At 36.5% G+C, this 23126-nt stretch overlaps 1 protein-coding gene and 1 long non-coding RNA gene across 3 annotated transcripts in view; both read right to left on the reverse strand.

Annotated features, from left to right (window-relative positions):
* Nucleotides 1–2550: 2550 nt before the first annotated feature.
* The window catches only part of LOC134745219 (uncharacterized), a 193135-nt gene continuing 172559 nt past the window's right edge, over nt 2551–23126 (reverse strand). The window contains exon 2 of the long non-coding RNA XR_010128142.1: nt 2551–3042. This is a non-coding gene — a long non-coding RNA (uncharacterized LOC134745219). The remainder of the gene's footprint in view (nt 3043–23126) is intronic.
* Nucleotides 8419–23126, reverse strand: part of LOC134745152 (transmembrane protein 184B) — a 40067-nt gene continuing 25359 nt past the window's right edge. The window contains exons 3-8 of one of the 2 annotated variants that reach the window (XM_063679132.1): nt 22024–22189; nt 19510–19736; nt 15849–16050; nt 13935–14170; nt 12738–12822; nt 8419–8588 (exon numbers count right to left, since the gene is read on the reverse strand). In XM_063679132.1, coding sequence (XP_063535202.1) covers nt 8434–8588; nt 12738–12822; nt 13935–14170; nt 15849–16050; nt 19510–19736; nt 22024–22189 — 1071 coding nt within the window. In that variant the 3' untranslated portion in view covers nt 8419–8433. Of the gene's footprint in view, nt 8589–9885; nt 11928–12737; nt 12823–13934; nt 14171–15848; nt 16051–19509; nt 19737–22023; nt 22190–23126 lie in introns of those variants that run through there. The other variant, XM_063679131.1, reaches the window with a different exon arrangement.

Consider the following 23126-nt stretch of genomic DNA (forward strand, 5'->3'; position numbering starts at 1 on the left):
TGGCTGTAAGTGAAGGGCACAGGTTGAATTGAAACGGGCGCCTGGCGGGAATGAATGGTTATAGCATTCACTGTCAGCGCGATACTATGCGCTACGCTTGTAGCCGACAGATCGTTTTTCCGCTTTGGAGCGAAGAGCGCCTACGAATGGCGAACCTGCCTAGCGGACCACTGCCAGTGACGGTGTTATTATGATTTTTGTTAAACTATTTACTATAACTTTTAAGCCTCGAAAATTTCACACTATTTCTTCAGCGGGTGCTAAAAAAATCGACATGCTTGTCCCCCCAGGCATGTCGCACATAGTCAAAACCCCTTTTAATTTATCATCATTTCATCATACATATGTAACGTACCTAAAATTTGGTCAATGCTCAAATTTGTGAACCCAGTCCGTTCTTTTTGCACACTTCTAGTAGGTATAATTTAGCTGATACGTGCTTACTCGCACATTGTAAGTAGTTTCTAAGAACTTTCTCCTTAATGTACTTACTTACCTACAACTGACATTCTAGTTTAAGATTTATCGCGTCACTAAACAACTGACAAACATAATAGTACCTATTGTCAAAAAACAATGTTGAGCAAGTGGATTGGTACCTACCTACCTATCAAAACTAACGACTATTGCAGAAAAGCTTTTCATCTCCAGAAGAAAATTTTATGCATATTCAGGTCTCTACTGAAAATTGAATCTTGTAATCGGCTTGAAAATGGTACCAACCTAACAAGTTTGCCAGTGAGCTCAACCACAACTTATTAATCATTGGGGAACATTCCCCAAAATATTAAAAGAGATCAACTTTAGGCTCTGTACTGACTCCTTGTACCGTACCTACATTTCAGTGTCAAAGTTAAGAACATTTTGTTTATAGATTAAGTTGTGAGTGACATGCGAAAGCCACTCACTGCTAAATCGATGATTGGAATCAAGCAATTCAAGCATCCTTGTTTAAAGTAAAATAAAATAAAAAACCGTATAAAAAAACTTCGAGAAACTAATGCGCAAACACTAGTTCAATAAAGTACTTCTCTATTACATATATATTGATGAGTTATATGGTTGTAATAAGTCAAAAGAAATCTTAACCATTTCGGTGCAGTGAGTGATAGACTTAAAAACCATGTTGTGAATTTTTGCATATCTCTTTCTCTCTCGTCTCGCTAGGGCTTAGCCTGATTAGGAATTGTGATTTAGATGCCTTTAGCACGGTGGCATTAGGTGACTAGCTTTTAATAATTTTACTAATATTAAGAAATGCTGCCACTGTAGCTTTGTTACAAATTCGTGTATCTGTCGTGTATTTTTTCAATGATTTTTTTTTTTCAATATTCTGAATGCCAGAACTACCTCGCCTTGTAGAATATTTTATTGAATAGATAGGCAGCTCCAAAGAAAAGTTACACCTGTATAGAAATTTCTATGTAAAGGTGCATACCATTTTTTCGCTTACTGTACGTCTGGTTAGAGCTGTAATAAATCTAAGTACAAATCTGAAGTTACATTTTCATTCTCACATCAATTCGCTATTAAACTCACTTGCTTACGTAAAATAAATATGACTACTGGGGTAGTTCTAGCCTTATGTTTAGTTCGCGACACCTTTCTTAATCAATAGCATATTTTGCAATAGCTTATATACTTACTTAAGTACCGTAAAGTCTGTTTACTTTACCAGGGGTTGTTAGTGCCTTTAGGGGAATTTACCTTTTCTTTAACAACTTCTAATGTTCTGAGGGCCTACCGCGAAAATCAAAAATTGAAATTACGTTATCTGCTTCTCTCTCGCTCGCTCTTCTATATCGTTCGTGTGATAGAGGCAGATTACGAGATTACGTTTTTCGTGCTAGGCTTTTTGAAGTCATGCCGTGTGTATGTGGGCGACCCTTGGTAAAGTAAGCAGACAAAGAAAGTGGCTGTCAAAGAAATAATGAAGACCTGTGTTACTGTGTTTATCCTACCTCGATCCATCATAACTGACGATATTTTATAAAATTTTAAAGAGCACTATTTTGTCAGGTAGTTGAATTGTAAAGTGGATCATCTGAATGTTCGGTATTTTTACATTCTTATATGTATGGAAACCGTAGGCAAACAGTCTTGGTTCATATTTACACCCGATTCATAACGATTAAGTATATGAGAGTTGAATATTTATCGAAACACACATTGTTGGAGATCCCAGTTTTGAAAAATATTTTTATACCTGTGTTACCATATATGCACTTAAATTGTGGTTCTCTGTTGAAGTTTGAATAATTTTAAAATCAAAGCAATAATGTATGAATGCCATGCCAACAAACGACATGGTGTGATTGTAACTGTATTTTTTTAATAAAAAAATATTATAAAAACTACTTTGTTTCATTTACACTTATTAGGTAAAACCTACTCATTTTCAAGTTCCCTCCAATAATTTAATCGTCACGTTTATTCTCTTTTACAGGCAACACTTGCCCATACTTTCATGGGTTCAACATAATACTACAAATATATCAGTTATTTGTAAAAACTTAAAAACATGATTGGCATGAAGGAAAATAAAACACGTTTCATAATATATCAATATTGTTATGTAGATATTTACTTATATTAAAACTTGGAGCTAAAACATTTTAATTTATATAAGTATCTAACATTATCTGTTAAAATTTCATTCAACAATGATTCACAAAATTTTATGAACTGTAGTGCACCTTTAAATTTGCTATTTCAGTTACAAAAATAATTTGAATTTGTATTCGGAATGAAGGAAGCATTCTTACATCTAGATTACATTGGCCTATCAATCGCCTCCATTCCTTTCAATAATTTATAAACCAATCAATGTGGAGTTATCAATAATTCCCTAATATGTGTTGCAAAACCACATGTCAAATAGTACAGTCAATGAATTAAATTTTCGTACCATTTCGTACACTGAGCGTCAAATACTCTGTGTCTTCAAAGTGGCCAAATAGTTCGGTACACCATACTAAATATATGGTGTACCGAACTCTTTGACTACTTTAGTTGCTACAAAGTATTTGACGCTGAGTGTCGCTAGGGACCGCATCGCATACTATGTCACTGTGACAAGGTACGAAATAGTACTGAAACTAAATTTATTGACCGTACAAGGGGCTAGAGAGTAGAGGTTATAGGATTTTCCATACTATATATTACTCCTTGTTGATTGGGGTAAAGTACACAAAAATCAAGTCAACGTCGACCTACTTAATTTTAATTGACAACCATAAATTACAAAAAATAAGCGTCACTACGTTATTTTTATAAAAATCTAACAACTCAATGTAACAAATGCGCGGGCAAAATGGCGAGTGGAGGGCGATGCTCGATGTACAAATAAATGATAGCGAGTATTTACAGGTGGATTAGCCTAGCTGGCGAGAATAAAGTTTTTCAAATGATAAAAAAAATATACAAATAGTGCCTGTTATACAAAACATAATTAAAAATACCTAAATAAGATTTAGTGAACGTTAGAATTAAGTTCCTTCAAATAAATTGTGTATTTAATCCTACTCAAGGAAAGGGCTTATATGCTGACGCTACAAAAATGGAATGCAAAAAATAATATGTATGCAAGTATGGTTTGATTGGTGTACATGTGAATGTACACCAATCAAACCATACTTTCATACATATTATTTTTAAATATGAATTTGGTTACATATGCGGCGAGATATTTAATCACATCTTTGCATGTTAATTCAAACACATTCACATTACTATGAAATCTTTATTCGATTTTTGAAGCTTAGAGCATCAAATGACTCGATATGATTATCCAGTGTAAGTGGTGATGATAATGTGATAAAGTATACGCATTAAATAATTGAAAAATGTTTTCGACCAAACCTTTTTGTCTAGTTATCACCCGATTTTGTGTTAAACAGGCATTATCGTATTTTTTTATTTGAAATCGATGTTGAGTTAGGTACCTATTCTAGGATACAATTATACTTGATACTAAATAAATTATAAATTACGCATAATTGCAATCTAATGTTAACATATTGACAACTAAATAATTAATTAAGTAACATTTAATGTAATATGTATGTTTAATTGTACGTACATAAAATAGATAAATAGGTAAAGAGCAGGTGTAGGTTTAATATTAACGGTGGAGCATTGGATATTTAAGTACTAGCATGTACTAGAGAAAATAAGGAATGTTAGTGAACATAGTTAAAACAAGATTAGGTATACCTACTGGCACTTATAACAAAAATACAGTTGAAATATACCTAAATCAACTTACAATTTCTATTTAAAGGTATGCTTTTACTTAAAAGGTTAGGAGATTAATAAAAATAAATCTATTCTAATTTCGTGACTGGGTCAAATAATTATCCAATTATCTGGTTAAGGCAGGCGTGGCTCACTCCGCGATTTCGTCGCGTCGCTACAAGTACATGCGGCCCACACCAATTTTGGTGTCTTGCCATAGTATATAGTTGCCGCGTTAGACGCGTTTTGTTAGAGAGTGAACCTTCTGTACCTAGTACTATTATTTATTCTGTGGTTGTTTCATTCAGAATTCACAAGGGCGTACCACATTCTGTGTCATTAGTAGGGAATGATAAGAATAAGCCGCTCCTTGTGAATGAAAGTACAATACCCAAAATATCGGCCGCCCTTCCTCATGTCGGCCACTTTTCTTCTAAAGTAATTGAGGTGGCCGAAGTTAGAAGAGCGACTGTTGTTGCTCTAACTTATGTCAGCGGATAAATAATTTCCTTGCTACCTATTTCCTAACGTCTACACAAATATTTAAACACCAAAATATACGTGTGATAGTTATGTAAATGCTTCGGTAGTTTTAAATATTATCATTTGCATTCAAATCTTAGTAAATAAAAAGAAAGTTATTGTCATGGAAAGCAAATCTCAATTTGTAAGCTTCTTAAAATCTGTGCGAAAGAAAATCTATGAATTATCTACATACTTACACAACTGCTTCTTTGTTTTTATATATTTAGGAACACGGAAACAGTGGCACGGAATAGTCGAGCAAATAACTGTATATAAAAGACTAGCGAATAATAAAAACTGCTAATCTTCATTAAAAATTGCGTGCTTCGTCATCGCCCAAACAAGTGATTCGCCGTAATAACTGGATTACATTCGTCATATTACCAAAGTGAACACATCTCGATCAAGAATATTTTTATTACGTAAAAACGCAACTTTGAATAAAGCTTACCAGTCCTATTTAATTAAACCGCTTTTTTCACTTTTATTTACATTATATTTACTGTCCTTCAACCGCCTTTAGAATTTTGGAACTGGACGGCGAAGCATTTGCAGCTTATTTAGTCATGGATAAGGTTTATTATAACAGACATCCATACTAGTAAATAGAAGTCTAATATACCTATGAATTTTACGAAACCGATATTACAGCACGCTTCATTCATGTTTTGTCTAAAAAGTAATAATACAGCAAAACTGGTCCTTACTTGTTGAACGTTTAAATGCAATTTTGTTATCGATGCAATGCAGAAGCGTGCTAAACGAGATCATACCTTAAAACTTTCCTGTTTAATGTGTAGATAATATGAATAAAATACATATGGAATTCCTAATTAATCTATAATTTATATAGGGTGACATCAGTGATGTAATCATAAATCACCTTTTCAGATTATTAGGTAATTCATTTGTTTTATATAATTGTAATTAATAGTACATTATGTTACAAGTGTGCTAAGTTGGTCATCACACACGAGGCGATATTGTGCGCGCGAGCTGTAAGCGAGCGCGCAATAAGAAAGCCGATGTGCGGCGACTTAACTCAGTCGGATAATATAATGAAAAAGCACGAGTGGAATAATACACTGAAAGAGTACGCGTGTTTAATATCTAGGATTATGAGCCAATAATCGGTGGAATAAAAACGTCGTTTTGAGCAAGTGCGTTGAAAAAATAATAAATTACTCCGCAAATCACGGTAAGTAATCCTACAAATTTGAAACATAGATTGTATGGTAATGTCATAATATCTCGGAGTGTAGGCAGTCCAAGTCAGTAGGTAATCATATTCATTATTTTCTATTTACAATGAATGAAAAAAACTATTGGAACTATTGTTCAGATTACGTCTCTGATTTCACCCTGTATATGCAACAGGATATTCGTAAATAGCGTCACGTTTCGTGGAGCGTGGCTAGCCATAGTTGAACTGGCTACATTCAATTTCACAATGGCGATGGCGCCTTCGCGACAGTGGCGCCCGTCTGTCCACTATGGGATTCGTTAGTTACATTTGGGTATATTCCTATTTTGTTTCTGACCCACGTAAACGAGACGGGCACTGGGGAACGATCAAAGAATATTGGGAACGATTCATTCCAATTTGTACCCGCCGGGCACAGATGGGTATGAATCGTTCTCATTAGTGGTACATCATGCTTGTTGGCACAAAAAAATGGATTAGGTAGGTACTACTGATGACACTGACAAAAGCCATAGAAGTGAAAACATAGCATTTATTTAATATACGTGATGCTTTTTACGAAGAACGCATTTTTGTGATGTTACTGTATAGATGAATACACTATATCTGTACATTCTGTAATCATTTTACAGTTTCTTATACTTAAAAATCTATACACATTATACCTATATTTTAATCGAGCCATGGTCGTCGGGGTATCATCCTTGTTAAATATATTATAACACGATATATATTATATCAACACATCGAAAGGCAAATGGTACACTTTTATTAGAGACGACTAAATAATAAAGACTTCTAATTTTCATACAATGTTGCGGTACTCATTTCTTCGAAGTTTCAGTCAAATGTTTTATTATGGTGTAAGTACCTACAGTCTTAGGACCTCTATTTAAAGAGAGGATCCAGTGCATTAAAGTTATAAAACAGTACCGTTTTAAATCTTTTAATTCTAGTACAAGCTTTGCTTAGTTTGGGGCTAGGTCGATGTGTGTAAAAGTGTCCACAAAAAAGATTTATTTAAACTCTTTTATGGAGTTAGCAGTCTTTAATATTTAATCGTTACTGACATTACTATACAAATAGTCCCAGTTTTTCATATTATATGAAAAACAATTCTTTGGCCGTTCCTATTTTTGCCCATAACATACGAAGATATCGTGATATGTTGATGAATTTGCTTTTTGTAGTGATTTGGCAATTATTGGCAAGCATTTTTTTCTTACGTAACAAATACGTAAGAAAATTTTTCTTCATACTTGGTGACCCTTTAGCCAATTATTAAGCACAGTTTTTCGAGAAAATGGTATATTACTCTTTTAGAAAAGTAAGCAATGGGACATACACGTTATTATGACACTTAGAACTTGTAAAAAGATCTGAATTGCTCTGAATTATCCTAAATGTGGTTTTATTTGCTGATGATCAGTGCTAAATAGGTATAAAGGTCCTTATTTACGGCAGAGTTAATTCGTATTAGAGTATAACGCTTTAGCGTTATTTATAGTACACTCAATTTTACTTCAAATAGCTTAATATTGACATCGAAATGAATTCTAGCTCTTACCAAAATATCTTGCATTTCACCATTTGGGTATTACACCTATCAGCAGTTACGCAGTTGCACAAACGTTATAATTAGGTCTAACTTCCAATAAACTCATTTAAGGTATCAGCTATAGACAGTTGAACTAAGAACGTATATCGTCACAATCTATCGTCACAGGTTAATTTCACCTAGATTTCGCAGTCGTCATGCGTATTCTGATTTTAATAACAGGTTATAAATTAGATCCATAACTATTCCAGATATTTCCAGATCAAATTCACAATCTGTTATTAAAATCAGAATACGCTTGACAGAGACTAAATTGACCACAAAATGCACGATACCGTAGAGCGACATTTAGGTCAGCCAAGTATACAGCAAGCTTTGTCAACGGCCGATACCTATAACTCAATGAAAAGTTTAAGTTCAGTGACATTTCCAAAAGGTGTTTGGCACAAGCCTTTCTCCTCTTTATAATGGTCGATGTACCTACCGTAAGCTGCAGAGATAACTGACACCCCCATGCATTGATTTTTTTTTGCAAGCGGGTCAACTATCTCATCAGCTGACAGTATTTAAAGGCGTCCGTCACTAACTCTTCTCGACTCGCCAGTAATCGTTGCAGGATGCAGTATTTCTTTCTGAGGGCTCATTTAGACGGCGAGCAAATTCGCATGCGAAGTTACATTGCGGACTATTGAGGTTACGTCCAATTCAGCTTACCGCCGATCAAATACCGCAACGTAATGAAACTCGCAAGCGAGTTCTCGCACCGTCTCAATGAGCCCTAAATGGTGCGGGAACCTGACATAATTTCGCATCCGCGCCAACCCGGTCTGATTCCTTACCGCGAAATCACAAAGGACCATCTAACGTCAGACTAACGAACGTTCGTGCAACCGGTGATCTTGGATGATGTTCACTGGAACTCGTCGTCGGAGCTGAGCAGCGTGGTCTTCTCGTGGTAGTTGGGGGTGTGCGAGATGGTGGCGACGCGCTGCGGGGGCGGCCGGGGCGCCAGCGCGGCGCCCTCGTCGGCGCGCCCCACCGGCGCCGCCGCGTTGCCGCGCATCACTGCACGGAACAACCAGTTACACATTGCTACCCTTACCTTACCTGAGGGCCACGGAACGCACGCTCCGAGCGTACACGCTCGACCGCCATACATTGATTAAAACAAATGTATGGCGGTCGGCGTTAACGTTGACCGTGCTATCGCGGAGGGTGCGTTTCGTGGCCGAGGTGTTAACGGTATACACGTACCATCACCCACACTGTTAACTGACAGCTATTAGTGTCCTAAAAATATTCCGTCAGTTATAGTCTGTCCGCTTTTCTAAGATCAAGAACGCCATATTAAGACTATGGCGAACTTAATCTAAGAAAATGGGACATTATAAAAAAAAATTGTAAACGTATTTATTCTTTTGTCAATTAAACAATGACGAAGATAGTTCGGCGCTGTTTAACACGGCATGACATCACGAGCCCCCACTTCAAAATTTTGACGCTCTTTATCTGTAATTATTGTTTAGTCAACAAAAGAAAAAGCGTCCAATATTTTTGATAAGATAACCTAACTGAACATGAAGCGGAATCATCTATGGCCAGACGTCAAAAAATATCCTGAGTTACTGTGCAGTTGGTAGGTATGTTTTACGCGTTTCCTGAGAGAAAACGCTTAGAATATTTTTACTGGACTGAAACTACGTCTTTTAAAATTATATTTTAGTACTACATACCATTCATTTTGAATAAATAATGTGAATTCAAAGCCATTTTCAAAAACACTTTCTTAAAATGTAGTAGTGTAGTGTGTTGTATTAAAATTGTGATGTTACATATCTTGTAACGTTGAGCGATCGCTCAAAATAAACTGAAGTGGCACTGAATCACACTGAATCGTGTTGTGTATGCACAGACCTGAAATTTGTATGCTTATGTGTATGATTATTATGATTAGATAAACAATATATGTTAGAATTAACTTGTCAATCGGTGACACAATGTACGGGTCCATTCACTAAAGCTGGCACGAATGGGATGAATGAAACTTTTATTGTATATATAACTGACACCTGTATCGTAAATAAAATAAAATACAGTTCGAGCCACCATTTTATTGGTTAGTGCCAGCTCTTGTAAATCGACCTGTATGTAGTCGATAGTTATAATATGAAAAACTTAGTCACTTATACTAATTTTTAAGAACTAAATAATGACAATGAGAAAGACATGTATCATATGCAGCATGCGCGCAAATTATTAACAAAAAGCGACATAAAAAAGTGATTCTTACCTCCTTTCTTTCCTTCCAACGCTGGTTGGTATTATAGATTCATAAAATTGAAGTTAAAAATAAAGTCCATTTAGAGAAAATTAAACTTTTATTTATTAGTGAGAGGCCAAGTACAAAGTGTCATTTTAAAACTGTTCACTGCGAAAAATCTGTAACTTATATCTAGACAGCACGGTTATAACTAAAGGGGTGTGTTCATTTGAAGATTTAAAACAGTCACGTATTAAAATAACAATAATCTTAAAATAGAAAAACGTATATATATTTTTAATTTACATGTAAGTCAAATATATTAACCAATGGGTCTGCTTAAATCGGTTTTGACTATTGAATGTTAGCACGTCAACTAATATTATGCTCTATTTCCATACAAGACGGGCAATTATTACAAAGCATATTCACAGCTGTCTTGAAGTCAGAAAACGGTGGATTGTATTCACATACCGTTCTTTGGTCTCTATGTTCGAACATAGGCATGATTTCCCAAGTTATCGACCCTGTGTAAGAAATCACAACAAATACCATAGTCTTCATGCAAATAAAATTAATAAAAAACAATCTCATATACACTAATTAGCCTAAAATGAAATTTAGTTTAAAAAATAAAATTACTTCGCCACTCTTCGTTATCAAGCCTAGCTTTTTCTATTGGATTTTATCCGCTAACTATGGAATAACAAAAAAAATATACAAAAGAAAGAAATAAAATCACAGAAAATTAAACATTAAAATACTACGAAATGCTTACGACTCCGTTTCAAGGCATTATAGGCAGTAAGTACGAAAACTAATTTATGGCAATGATTAGTCCGATTTGGTAAGACTACATGGAAATCATGGAATCTAAACTGAATGTATTAACAAAGTATTTTTATTTAGAGAATATTTTAGTCGCTTAACTTCAAACTCGGGTAAATCCATGTGTCAGATTATGCGATTTTGGTATTAAGAAAAGGTAATAGGGTAGATATTTGCTGAGAGGATCGAATGGATTTACCCGAGTTAGAAGTTAAGCGACACATATGACCCAGTTGATTATTAAGTAATTTTAAACTAGTTAGTTGTCAGGAGCTTCGTCGGACTAGCCAAATACCTCATTAATTACAAAAATAAAATAAAAATATCTTAACAGATATATTAACATAACTTCGAATAGCCGAGCACCGAAAAACCTCTTCGAAACATTTCATTTACATTCCGAACGACGATTATGTAAAAATGATGATAGTTTGATTGATCAAGTCACGTTGTTGGGTACGGACCCAAAGGGTAAAAACGGGACCCTATACTTCACTGTCCGTCTTTCTGTCTGTCACCAGGCTGTATCTCATGAAGCGTGATAGCTAGACAGTTGAAATTTTCACAGACGATGTATTGCCGCTATAACAACAAATACTATAAAGTACGGAACTCTCAGTGGGCGAGCCCGACTCGCACTTGTCCGGTTTTTATAATTGTCAATGTATCTTGAAGGCAATACAATCTAAATATAACATTTCTTAATTTTTTTATGTAGTACCAAACTTGGTTCTCGGAACACTTATGGGATCACTTTGATATTTCAATTTCATATTTTTACTTGTAAATAAGATCTAATATTCACTGACCCTATAATGGTATAGTCGGAGTAATGTAAGAATAGATTTTTCACAGTTATGAATTGACCCTTATGTCTACGAAACTAAGGCAATCAGTTAAGGGCCACCCCACACTAGCGTCTCCCGAGCGTCTGCGTCTGGTCTACTCTATGGCTGCTACTCGACGCGACGTTGGCGCAACTGCGCAGGGACGCCATTTTCCATAGCGCTGACTAGACGTCGACGCTCAAAAGATGATAGTGTGCGGTGGTCCTAAATGGTAGGTCTCATCTTCATATATGTATATGAGGGTCAATTCGTTTCTGTTAAAAATCAATTCTTATTTTACTCCTGACTATAATATGCCGCTTTGAAGTTTATTATAACAGAAGCTTTGATCCATGTTAATGGTGTTTCCATGCTCGGATGTTACTCGTATGTATGTATGGTACGGACACAAATACAGCAATGCACTTCATGCACAGCACAGCTATGGCAGAGCTTATAGTTTCTCATAAGGCAGGTGAGAAGTGACATCTGAAAGAAAATAATGGAAATCATAAGAGGGATTCTAACACTATCGGGAATGAGTAGGGAAAACAAAACATAACAGTATTGTAGAATGTTATTTTGAAATCAGTTTCATATCTGATTATGAAACTACTAACGATCTAAAGACCGAAATAATGAATGGCTAGGAAAATAAGTAGAAAATATTTATTTTGTAGTAAATATGTATAGTGTAGATCTATTTTGATACCAACGTCATTTTTTGTTGATTTATATGTGTGTACCTTTTTTTTATTTTAGGCACATATTAGTTTTGTTTATGAATAAAGGAAGGATTCCGTAATTCCGTAAAGGATTTTTTCAATGGATAAATCACTATAATGTTGACTGTTTACATAACCCAGTCATACATAGTTATCATTTAGAATGCTACATACTATCGTATAGTTTCGTTTTACCACATACAGTACAATACGTAGTACAAGTGCCCCAACCTATCTACTTCGCCATATTAGCTGTAAGTATAGAGAAGTGGATAAGTATGTTAGACAGCTGACTTTATATTATAATCCCCTTATCTTTCTTTCTGTATTGATAATGACGCCTACAAGTACTGAGTATAAAGCTACTAGCACTAGCAGTTTAATAGCATTTTTTAATTAGTTGGCATTAGCAAATCTGTCATTTCCCCGAACTTTATAGCAACAAAATAAGACTCATAGTCATTCAAGTCTTCTATAATATATCACAGTACGTCAGATAAGACAAAACGAGCAAAATAATAATAATCAGGCTAGGATGACATGCGAGCTGAGCGAGGCGAGGTATCGTACTCACCGGAGCTGTATTGCGTGTACTGCTGGTACTGCGGGTGGAAGTTGTGGAACGCGTCGGTCATTATGTCCTTGGGATTCATGGTCTCCTGGAAACGAGAAAAAAAAAAAACTCATTTAGTTTCAGAGAACAAAACGTTAAAAATGACAGAATACCCTCTGCTCTCTCCAACGGTCCCACCAGGGACCGGCCCGCTATCCCTTATCGGGGTTTTATAAGGGTATTGCATAAGGCTTAACTCACCATACCCTTTGCCAGACGAAACCCTTTGTTTTGGTTTTAAAAACCCTTATATAAGGCTACCACATTTGAGTAATCGGTAGCCCAAATACCCTTACAAAACCCTTATCATCCGCTCACCAACACCTTGCATATTGCTTATAAGGGTTAGCCTTATAAAGGGCTTCCCTTTTAGCATATAAGCGTGCTAATTTAAGTCGTCTAACTTGTTCATAAAGCACACATTACTTCGAATCCGAGCGATCGTCGGCGGCGATGGCGGCGTTCTTTGACTAGGCACGTATTTTCTTTCCTTTTCATACACTACCGTAGATATATACTAATCCTGTCTCTTTCACGCAAAGGGAAACCTTTATAAAAAGCGCTTAAAGATAAGGGTAACCCTTATTAAGAGCTAGCCTTATTTTTGGTTAGCTTTTCGGTAAGGGTTAGTCAAAGGTAAGGGTATGAATGGGCTTGCAGCAAAAGGGAAAGTCTTTCAATGTGTTAGCCGTGTTTAAGTGTCGCCCATTGAAAGGGTTTTATCGCGGAAAGGGTTGTCCGGTCCCTGGGTCCCACATCCCCGCGGTCGCTTCTTGATTGGTTCAGACTTTGTCCAACTCTAAGATTTTAGAACCAGGAATACCATCAGGCTTACCTAAGCCCTCGAGCCCCGTGGACACGATTTTGCGTCGGCAGAATATTTTTCTATGTTCCACAGACGCGATATCGCAGGTATGATTTCATACAAAATGTACGGAAAATTTTAAACCCCTGAGACTTTTCGACATTGAAACTAGACTGAACAGAGGGTCATTTGGCCAAGCGTTTTGTCCCCAGACCCTCGAGACAGGTAGTAAAATATAACCCTTCGTGTGTCAGACGCCATTAAGTAAGATACCTCAAAATGATTGTAGAGGCGTATTCTACTTCGACTTGTGTTAATTGGTTCTGACGTGTTTGGGTAGGTTGGGTAGGCACCTTCAAGCTACTGGAGATGGACTGCATGGTGACGGAGCGGTGCGGGTCGCGGTGCTGGTGCGCGTACACGGCGGCCGGGAAGGCGTAGCGCAGCGCCACGGCCGCCGCCAGCATCTCGATGCAGATCAGGAAGTTCTGGTAGCCGGCGGACACGGTACCGGCCGTCGTGGGGACGTTGTTCGCGTCCGTTATCGGCATTATTACTTCGGCCTTCTCTAGGATGGCTAGGGCGACGCCTGGAACGAAATATCAGATCGATTAGAATTATTAAAAAAACCTACGTGCTACGTGCATGTAAACTACAGATTTCACATTATAAAGTATCTCAAAAAACCACGAGATCACCATCATGCGATCTGTTACATTTAAAATATTACGAAGCACGCACTCACTTGCATCCTATACCGTTTCATTCGACAGTAGCTTTAAGTTGAGCCCTACTGGAACTCAATTTTTTATATATGTTTGTGATATAGGTCAGTAAATATGGACCCAACTGAAATGAGTGGTTAAGATCTCATATAAATTAATAAGGTTGCACGCACCACACATTTGGTGAACGTAAATCATCTTCTCGTGTTCATCTATAGTACTTAAGTGAACTGTGATTCAGGAGTAGATATAATCGCCGTTTTCTTGAAATAAAATTATACGGCAGAAATAAGAGTGCCTACAAGGTTATTTGTACGTTTCATAAGTGATATATAAATAATTTCGTTAAATCCAATTCTGATATAACTCCGAAGCTGTTCTAAAGAATGTATGTGTGTAATGTAATAAAGAACTGTAAAATGATGTATGTATATCAAAGCTAATGGATCAACTACTCCGAGCGACTAGCATTCCAGACAAACTACCGGGGTTTCACTGGAAAGTTGATTAGGACTACCTAGATTTATTAAAACTATGCGAGAATAATGGATTAAACCGTACACAATGCGTGTTTTTTTTGCGTTCGTTACAAACGTGATCGAACCTTTGTTGGTCGTTTTTCATGCGCACACGCAGTTTTAATTGGCTACACATCATTATTGCTGGTACAATGGGCTCGGGGGTCGACGTGCGGAGATTGTGTTGTGATATTGAAGTTCAACGATAGGATTTAAAACAGCGAAACTGATGCAGTACATGTTTACCTTGAACTCTCACTCTTGAGAGCAATGAGACCAAACCCTGTTTATGTGCAAATATGTATCCCCCAGTGATCAATTCATTTCCCCTCTTTACCACTACTTCTAATATAGAATCAAATAATGATATTGACGCTCGTCGACGCGTATTTTGTTTTTTATTTTTTTATGTATGACCACGCATAACTTTTTACAGAGTAGTCCGATTTTGATAATTCTTTTTTTATTTGAAGTTGGTCCCATCTAAATTTGGAAAAAAAATCCTACCCTAAGGGTGGGAAAACAGGGGTGAGTAGATTATAAACACAAAAAATTATAAAATAAAAATTAATGTAATACAGCAATTTTGAGTCGGCGCCAAAGAAGCAAATTAATTAATTACGTAAAGCGTGATGCGCGTCGCCGGAAAATGAAGAACTTGATTGATTGGCGTCGACTCAAAATTACTTAATACTTACATCAGTTTAAGAACTTAGTTATTAAGGTTAAATAAAAAAGTTTATTATTTTTTGCTTTTCAGTTTTTTCGGCGGTTTTTTTTTTTTTTTTTGAGTTTTTATATGATTTTTTATCGCTTGGATTAGAACAACGTAAGGCTTCCTTGGCGCTTCGCGTCATCCGACAAAATCGAAACTCATCCACGAATTGCACTTTCCCGGCCTCTGCAATAATGTACTATTCCTAACTCAGTCATACAAGAGCAACGGGTCCCTGCCGTCCCTGGGGTATTTTGTGGTTCGGGTAAGGACAGTAAGGTACCAGTACCTGTTTGTGACGTCACGTACCTTGCCAGAACGAGAGGAAGATGACGGACTTGACGGTAAAGAACTTGAGCACGGGGTCGAACGGCTTGAGCATCTCGCGGGTGGCGCCGAGGAAAAGGAATAGCCCGTAGAGCGCCAAGCTCACAGAGAAGTTGTACACGATCGTGATGTACAGGTAGCCGCCGTTGGGGCTCCAGTCACCGTCGTGGTAGTGTCCTGCAGACTGAAAAGAGTACATATATTGATTAGGTTGGTATACTTTGATATAGGAAATCTGATGTTTCTTAACCAAAGTTTTTGACCACTTCTGACAAGTCCTCACAACAGCTGCGTGGGTTTTTCATGCACTATACAGTCGCTATGGAAATTGTATATTCCTAAGTATTACTGTAGTAATCAGAAAGATGGAAATACATTCTCCAAAACGCTTGACATTGAGTTTTTTAAATTGTTTATTCACTGAACGGATTCTATTAAGAAAAGAAAATTTATGAACCTACTTAAAATTAACAAAATCATTTTTCTCACATTCGTTATCTTATCTATAAGTCGTTTATTACATTCATGCATAATATTTATAAATACCTAGGTACTTAAGCGCGCCAGTTTCTAGAAACATCTGTCATACCTATTTTTTATATCATAATTAATACATTGTGTTTTATAAGTGATGTACACACTGCAGCAATGTCGTACATAAGGACAGTTAATCCTATCAGCTATTATGGCCAGGATGCTGTTGCGGCTATCCCGCACCCGCCGCACCAGAGACGCGCATTTAATCCAGAACTCAGAAGCCCCAACCCTGGAGAAACTGTTGATAGCTGACAGACAGTTTCAGAATAAATTAAAATTAGAATCGGGCTACAGATCTTTCTTAGCATAAGAACATTTAACACACAAAAATCATAAATGAGATCATTAGCTAAAACAATGGTAGCTCTGCAGCGATAATTACTGATGAATGTATTTAACACAAAAACGTACATTTACATACCGAGGAGCAAGTATGCAATTAATTTATAACATTCAATTATTATCCTAGTTGCGACATGACGTTATTTCCACAGTGGTTGCAATTCATATGCAAAGAGTACACAAAATATTCCAACGAACAGACAGTGCTATGGTTATAAACAAGTTTATCTATACATATATGTACAATAAAAAGATAATTAGGATAAGGCTCTCTATTATATTTCAACGACTTGTTAAATCTAGATAAAATGTGTGACGAATACCAATTGATACGGGTTTATAAAACAGGTGTCTTGTTTCAAAAATTGTGTTTAAATAGTATTGGAAATTGGAATTTCATAAATGTACTTTTTTATTTAACTGCCTTTTTAGTTAGGTATTCGTTCATGTATTTCATTTCACTTGAATTTTATGGTTTTTCCTGGACACAGAGGAAAATACTGCGCTTACTGCGCACACAGTGCTGCAAACTGCAAGTGCTGCGACCATATTATTTTGTAGGCATTCAGCTATTTTTAACAACTTTAATGTACTTATATTTTAATGGACATTGCTTTTCGGTATTCTATTTCCTCGATAAAGTTCATCCTTACAAATGTAACACACAGCCAAACTAAAAGATATATTATTACATTTATGAACTTCATCGACATGTTAAGAAGTTAAAGTAGCGATATTGTGAATTTTATACATCGACTATATTCCATTTACTAACTCAAACTAGCAATAATTTTGTCGAATCGACATAAAATATAGTTCGGATCGCGACGCGATGCAGTCGTAAAACATTACGTTGCAGTAGTAGCACCGTGGCTTAACCTTGTTACAATTTTGTAAGGCATGCATTATTCATATCGGCACAATGCACTTGTGCTTTTGCACGTTACCATGCAGAATTCACATTATTGTTACAAGCCGAAAACCAATAAGAGTACTGTCGGAAAAGTTCTGCTAGACTAGACACACTTAGTATGTTTCCAAATATAACTACCGGCATTCGTCAACTATTAGGTATTAGTAGATTTTTGGTAATGTCATAAATAGGTAGCATCAAAAGCAACGGATCAGACTATGAATCAAAAGTCATTTTCTAAAAGCTTAATAAAAATAAATAAGTCCCTGTATGTACTAGAACAATTAGTCAGTGACGGATATTTTAAAACGCAAACTGTAAAAATTAAAGATATAGCTCTATTTGGGAATGAAACAAAGAAAAATATGTTTTTATTTGGGTACAGACTCAAAGCCAAACAATTTTAGGCTGAATTACCAGTTTTATAACTGTAAAATAAAGATATACAAAAAGCATCAAATAAATACTCATAAATTAATTTTTTATCAAGCAGATACGTCTGTGTTGTTTTTCCACAAGCCTCGTTCTAGGTTAGTTTATTTTAATGAATGTCATTTGTCTGACGAGTAGTATTCAGTTGTATATTGTATAGGAAATCGAGACCGACCTTTACTTCGCTAATTTGCGAACGATCGATGTGCTTAAAACAACCTTGAGCTGGACTTCATAACGCAACTTTTGCATTGCGTGAACGTGAATAACATTATTTACATTTTAATTCGGCTTGGTTTCTTTTCTATATTATTCATGTACGATTTGTACGAATCGCTTATTCGTATTTAGACCGATTTCTACAAAACTGGAGGTTATGAATTAGACTGAATATATTAGGTATTTTACATTTTTACTTTAAAACGTTAAACGCCACGCCTATTAAATATAACGCGCTCCGTACGTAAACCTTATTGAAATGCATGAAGATCTATAATACACTGTAACCGTGCACGTCAGTTGAGGCAAGTATTTGGTGGTCAAAAGGGTAATGGTCAATGGATATCTAAAAACTTGTTCATTTATAAGTAATTAATTACCCCTGATTGGTACCCTTGTTTGTCAAAACCAACATATACATATATGAACTCCACAGAATATATATATATATATTGACAAATATATATATATATATATATATATATATATATATATATATATATATATATATATATATATAGGCCCCTGAAAACACGATATTTCTGAAGTGTCTCAAATCGGGATAGAGCCATATCGATTGACTGGATATCAGTTATACGAAGCAGTAATTTAGTTATAGTTTATAACTCGTGTTTAATGCATTGATATCTTTGTTTCAATCATTGTTTTCCCTATTGAGACATACTAGGAAAGCCTTGGTTACGTTCACGCGTACAATTCGTGGAATTATTGTATGACATGGAAAGCGGAACAAATACATCACATTACAGTTTTGTGTCAAAAAGCGAAAGTTAAAAGAGCTCTCCAGTTATAGCGACCGAGTCCTAGATCTGCGCTATTGTGGCCGAACAATACATTTAATATGTGGAGTACCACAAGAAAGTTTTAGATGTATGTATTATAGCAAGTTGTCTTGCACCATATTTTTTATATTACAAAGTAACACAAGGACAGGCGGCAGCTTCTTCCTTGTCATTGTAACCGACCGTTTGCGACAAAACGGTCATAGATACCTCTGTAACTAACCACTCAATGGGTATATGCTAGATGGTATGACTCGAACAATAGACGAATATGTAAATGTAATAAAAATTGGTGTAAGTGGCGTTAGCGAGGCCGCACGTCCCGTTGATGCAAGAGGCGTGCACGGGTCTGCCTCCTCCTAGCTACATAGCACAGCGACCTTTTTTGGTAACTTACCTGTAGGAATATAATAATGAAAGCGCAGACAGGCTTGACGAGACAGAACTGCAGTGTGGCCTGCTTGCAGAAGCGCAGGAAGCCGATGGTGTAGGTGGCGCCGGCGAGGCAGCACGTGCCGTTGACGCAGGAGGCGCGCACGGGCCTGCCCCGCAGCTCGGACATGATGTTGCCCTCGCCTCCTAGGTACTCGTAGCACAGGGACAGGAAGCTGTAGATCACGAACGCTGGAACAAATGTAATAAATATAATGCTGGAATAAATATTGGATGATCTCTTACAGCCTAGAAGGAAGGCGCGGCTTTTTTCTTCTTAACACCATGTTTTTTTTATAGGTGAGTAAGCAAAACGTGTACAGCACGTTCTCATTATACGTACAACACATACTAACAATTATAACTAAGACCTATATAACTTTGTTAATTTAGTAATATAAGTCAAATACCGGTAATCTTCGGATAAGCATAAATACCAGATTTACATACATCAAACTGCTTACTACATTACGAATTGCAAATACTACGTTCCAATAGATAGTTAACGATATCCAGCTTCTACCATGGGCTAACAAAAAACTATATATTCTTAGACTAAGAATAGCAGGATAAGAAACAATGACAGACTCAGACCTGTACAAGAGTTATACCTATGTTACCATTTACAATCAATTTGTATAACATTGACCGATTGTTATGAGAGAGAATACCTTTGTCTATTGGTATGAAACATAGACAACAGTTTGCAGCCTGTAATAGTAACGCTAACAAAGATATATTGCTTGTCGCCGTTTTGTAGCTTGTTAATCACTATGTGCGGTCGTGAATTCTTGCACAAAACAGGTACATTCATGTTTTATAACTTTATGAGTGTAAAAATACAGACTAGGGCAATTGCACATGTACACAGTTTTAAGTTTATTTTTTATTCTTAAATTATCAGTTTTGTTTCCTAGTAGCAAACAAGTCCCGATATGTAGAAACAAGAAAGATCTATAAACCTATTAGAAATTTGAAGTCAAAGTCTGGGCGGCCGAGCAGACTGGGTGTGGGTACATGATCAATAAACATAATAAATAAAAGCAGTAGGTATACATAATATTTAAGTTTTTGCTTAGTTCGTGAAAACATTGATAAAATTAATTTCCCTATAATAGATATTATTGTACGAATATATCAGTGGCGGAGCGTCTATAAAACTTGATTGCCACCGTCAAACTCTCTCTCTCTTAAAGATCCCACACAATAGTAGTTGTCTTTGACTTGCTTTCGGATTTGTATGGCGAGCCGCCTTTATGTAAGTACATATGCACAAATATTATAGGTACGTATTAGTAGGTAGTTACAGAATTATGAAATACCTAATAGAGCCATGACGTGTGTGAATAAATTGCGACACTCACAATTAAGCGGGTCATTGTTCAGTTTCCAGCAAATATACATTATTATCGTACTCGTATAAGATATTGTGCCTTCTACAGACCTTAACGATACAGGTCTGTGGAAGGCACAATATCTTGGATACCAAATAAACCAATGTCCAATACAAGTTAATAAGCGGACATAATCGCCAGAATGAAAGAAAAACAAGATTCGACGGATAAGCCCATAGTCAAATCTGATACCCAAAAAGAAAGCGAATGTGCTTGGTGGTCCATCATATGTCTTAATATCTATTATTTTATATATGCAAATATTTTTATACGCTATGAAACTAAAACTTACAGATGAACTTTTCGAACTCGACATATGAAATGGGCGGTTTAATATAATTAAAAAACATTGCAGGATGCCCTGTTGAGGACCAATTTGCTCTGAAATATTTAACAGGTCTACTCATAACTTTAAATTACTGATCCGTGATATTTAAACATTCTCCCCCTTTTTTTACAATTGTTAATTTTAATTGGCTTCGCATTATGTTGTATGTATAAGATTAAAACAATTATAAGCCTTCAGTTGGATAAAAAAAGTTATGTACTTAAGCAAAACACTAAAAAACACAGTGGACGTTGTAAGCTTACTATAAGGGCTTATTTAGACGGTGTGAGACCTGGCATACGAGTTTCATATATCATATATATTGCTGTAATTTGCTTACTCTTTGACTGACTTGCCAGGATGTGAAGTGTAGCAGCTCGTCTTGGATATAATTTCAACATAAGAGTACTTGTTTGCCTCCAGTTCAGTTTTACGAGACGTACCTTCATAGCAGTCCCTGACTGTGAAGAAGTACATGTAGTAGGAGTCCCCGTTGAAGAACAACAGCGAGATCCAGCTGTAACAGCCGTAGGTGGACACGATGAACAGGGTGCGGACCATCACTGCCCCGAGGGGTGAGTGTACAGCTGGTAAACGTACCTTCATAGCAGTCCCTGACTGTGAAGAAGTACATGTAGTGGGAGTCCCCGTTGAAGAACAACAGCGATATCCAGCTGTAACAGCCGTAGGTGGACATGGTGAACAGGATGCGGACCATCACTGCCCCGAGGGGTGAATGTACAGCTGGTAGACGTACCTTCATAGCAGTCCCTGACTGTGAAGAAGTACACGTAGTAGGAGTCCCCGTTGAAGAATAACAGCGAGATCCAGCTGTAACAGCCGTAGATGGGCACGATGAACAGGATGCGAACTATCCATCGCTGCTCCGAGGGGTTTGTGTACCAGCGCAAGTGCTGGTAGATCTGGTGAATAAAAGAATTGTTATTAATCAATTTGTAATATTAAACACACTAAGTAGGGATACCCTGCCTTCAAGCAGCAACGAAGAAAGAGAGTGTTATGGGGAAAGATAGGAGGTTCTAAATTTGCTCGAAGTTCTAACCTATACAAGTATGAATTATATCCAGACTGAGAGCAGATTTAGCAGATGTTTGTGTTTTTTCTAACTATTATAACGTTCTATTATTTAACAATTTAGTGTTCCCAACAATAGTGTGCATTTTCCTACTTTGACATGGTTAAGCAGTGAATCATATGTACGTAAACGTACGCAAACATGTTACTTTATTATTGATAAATACTCAGTCCACGAGGAGAAAAATATTGCTGCAACACAGTTACATTTGAACGAAACTGGGAAAAATTAATGTCATATTTATTTTTGGCTTCCTAGCAGTGACATGATGTTGTCATCACTACATAGTATAAAACAAAGTCGCTTCCAGAGCAGTCTGTCTGTCCCTAAGTATGCTTAGATCTTTAAAACTATACGGAACGGATTTTGATGCGGTTTTTTGGGGCGAAAAAAAAACCGGCCAAGTGCGAGTCGGACTCGCCCACCGAGGGTTCCGTACTTTTTAGTTATTTATAGTTTACGTTATTATTTGTACTAGCAACCCGCCCGGCTTCGCACGGGTGCAATGCTGATGTAGTATACATATAAACCTTCCTCTTGAATCACTCTATCTATTATAAAAAAACCGCATTAAAATCCGTTGCGTATAGTTTTAAAGATCTATGCATACATAGGTACAGACAGACAGCAGGAAGCGACTTTATTTTATACTATGTAGTGATTACACTAAATCGTTGTAATAATACCATAGTACCTATAGATGCTTTAAGGTTTAGTCAGTGATCATCGTTTCGCAACCACGACCTATCACGTTTGTAAAGTTC

Source organism: Cydia strobilella, chromosome 11 (assembly GCF_947568885.1).
Source record: "Cydia strobilella chromosome 11, ilCydStro3.1, whole genome shotgun sequence".
Lineage (NCBI taxonomy): Eukaryota > Metazoa > Arthropoda > Insecta > Lepidoptera > Tortricidae > Cydia > Cydia strobilella.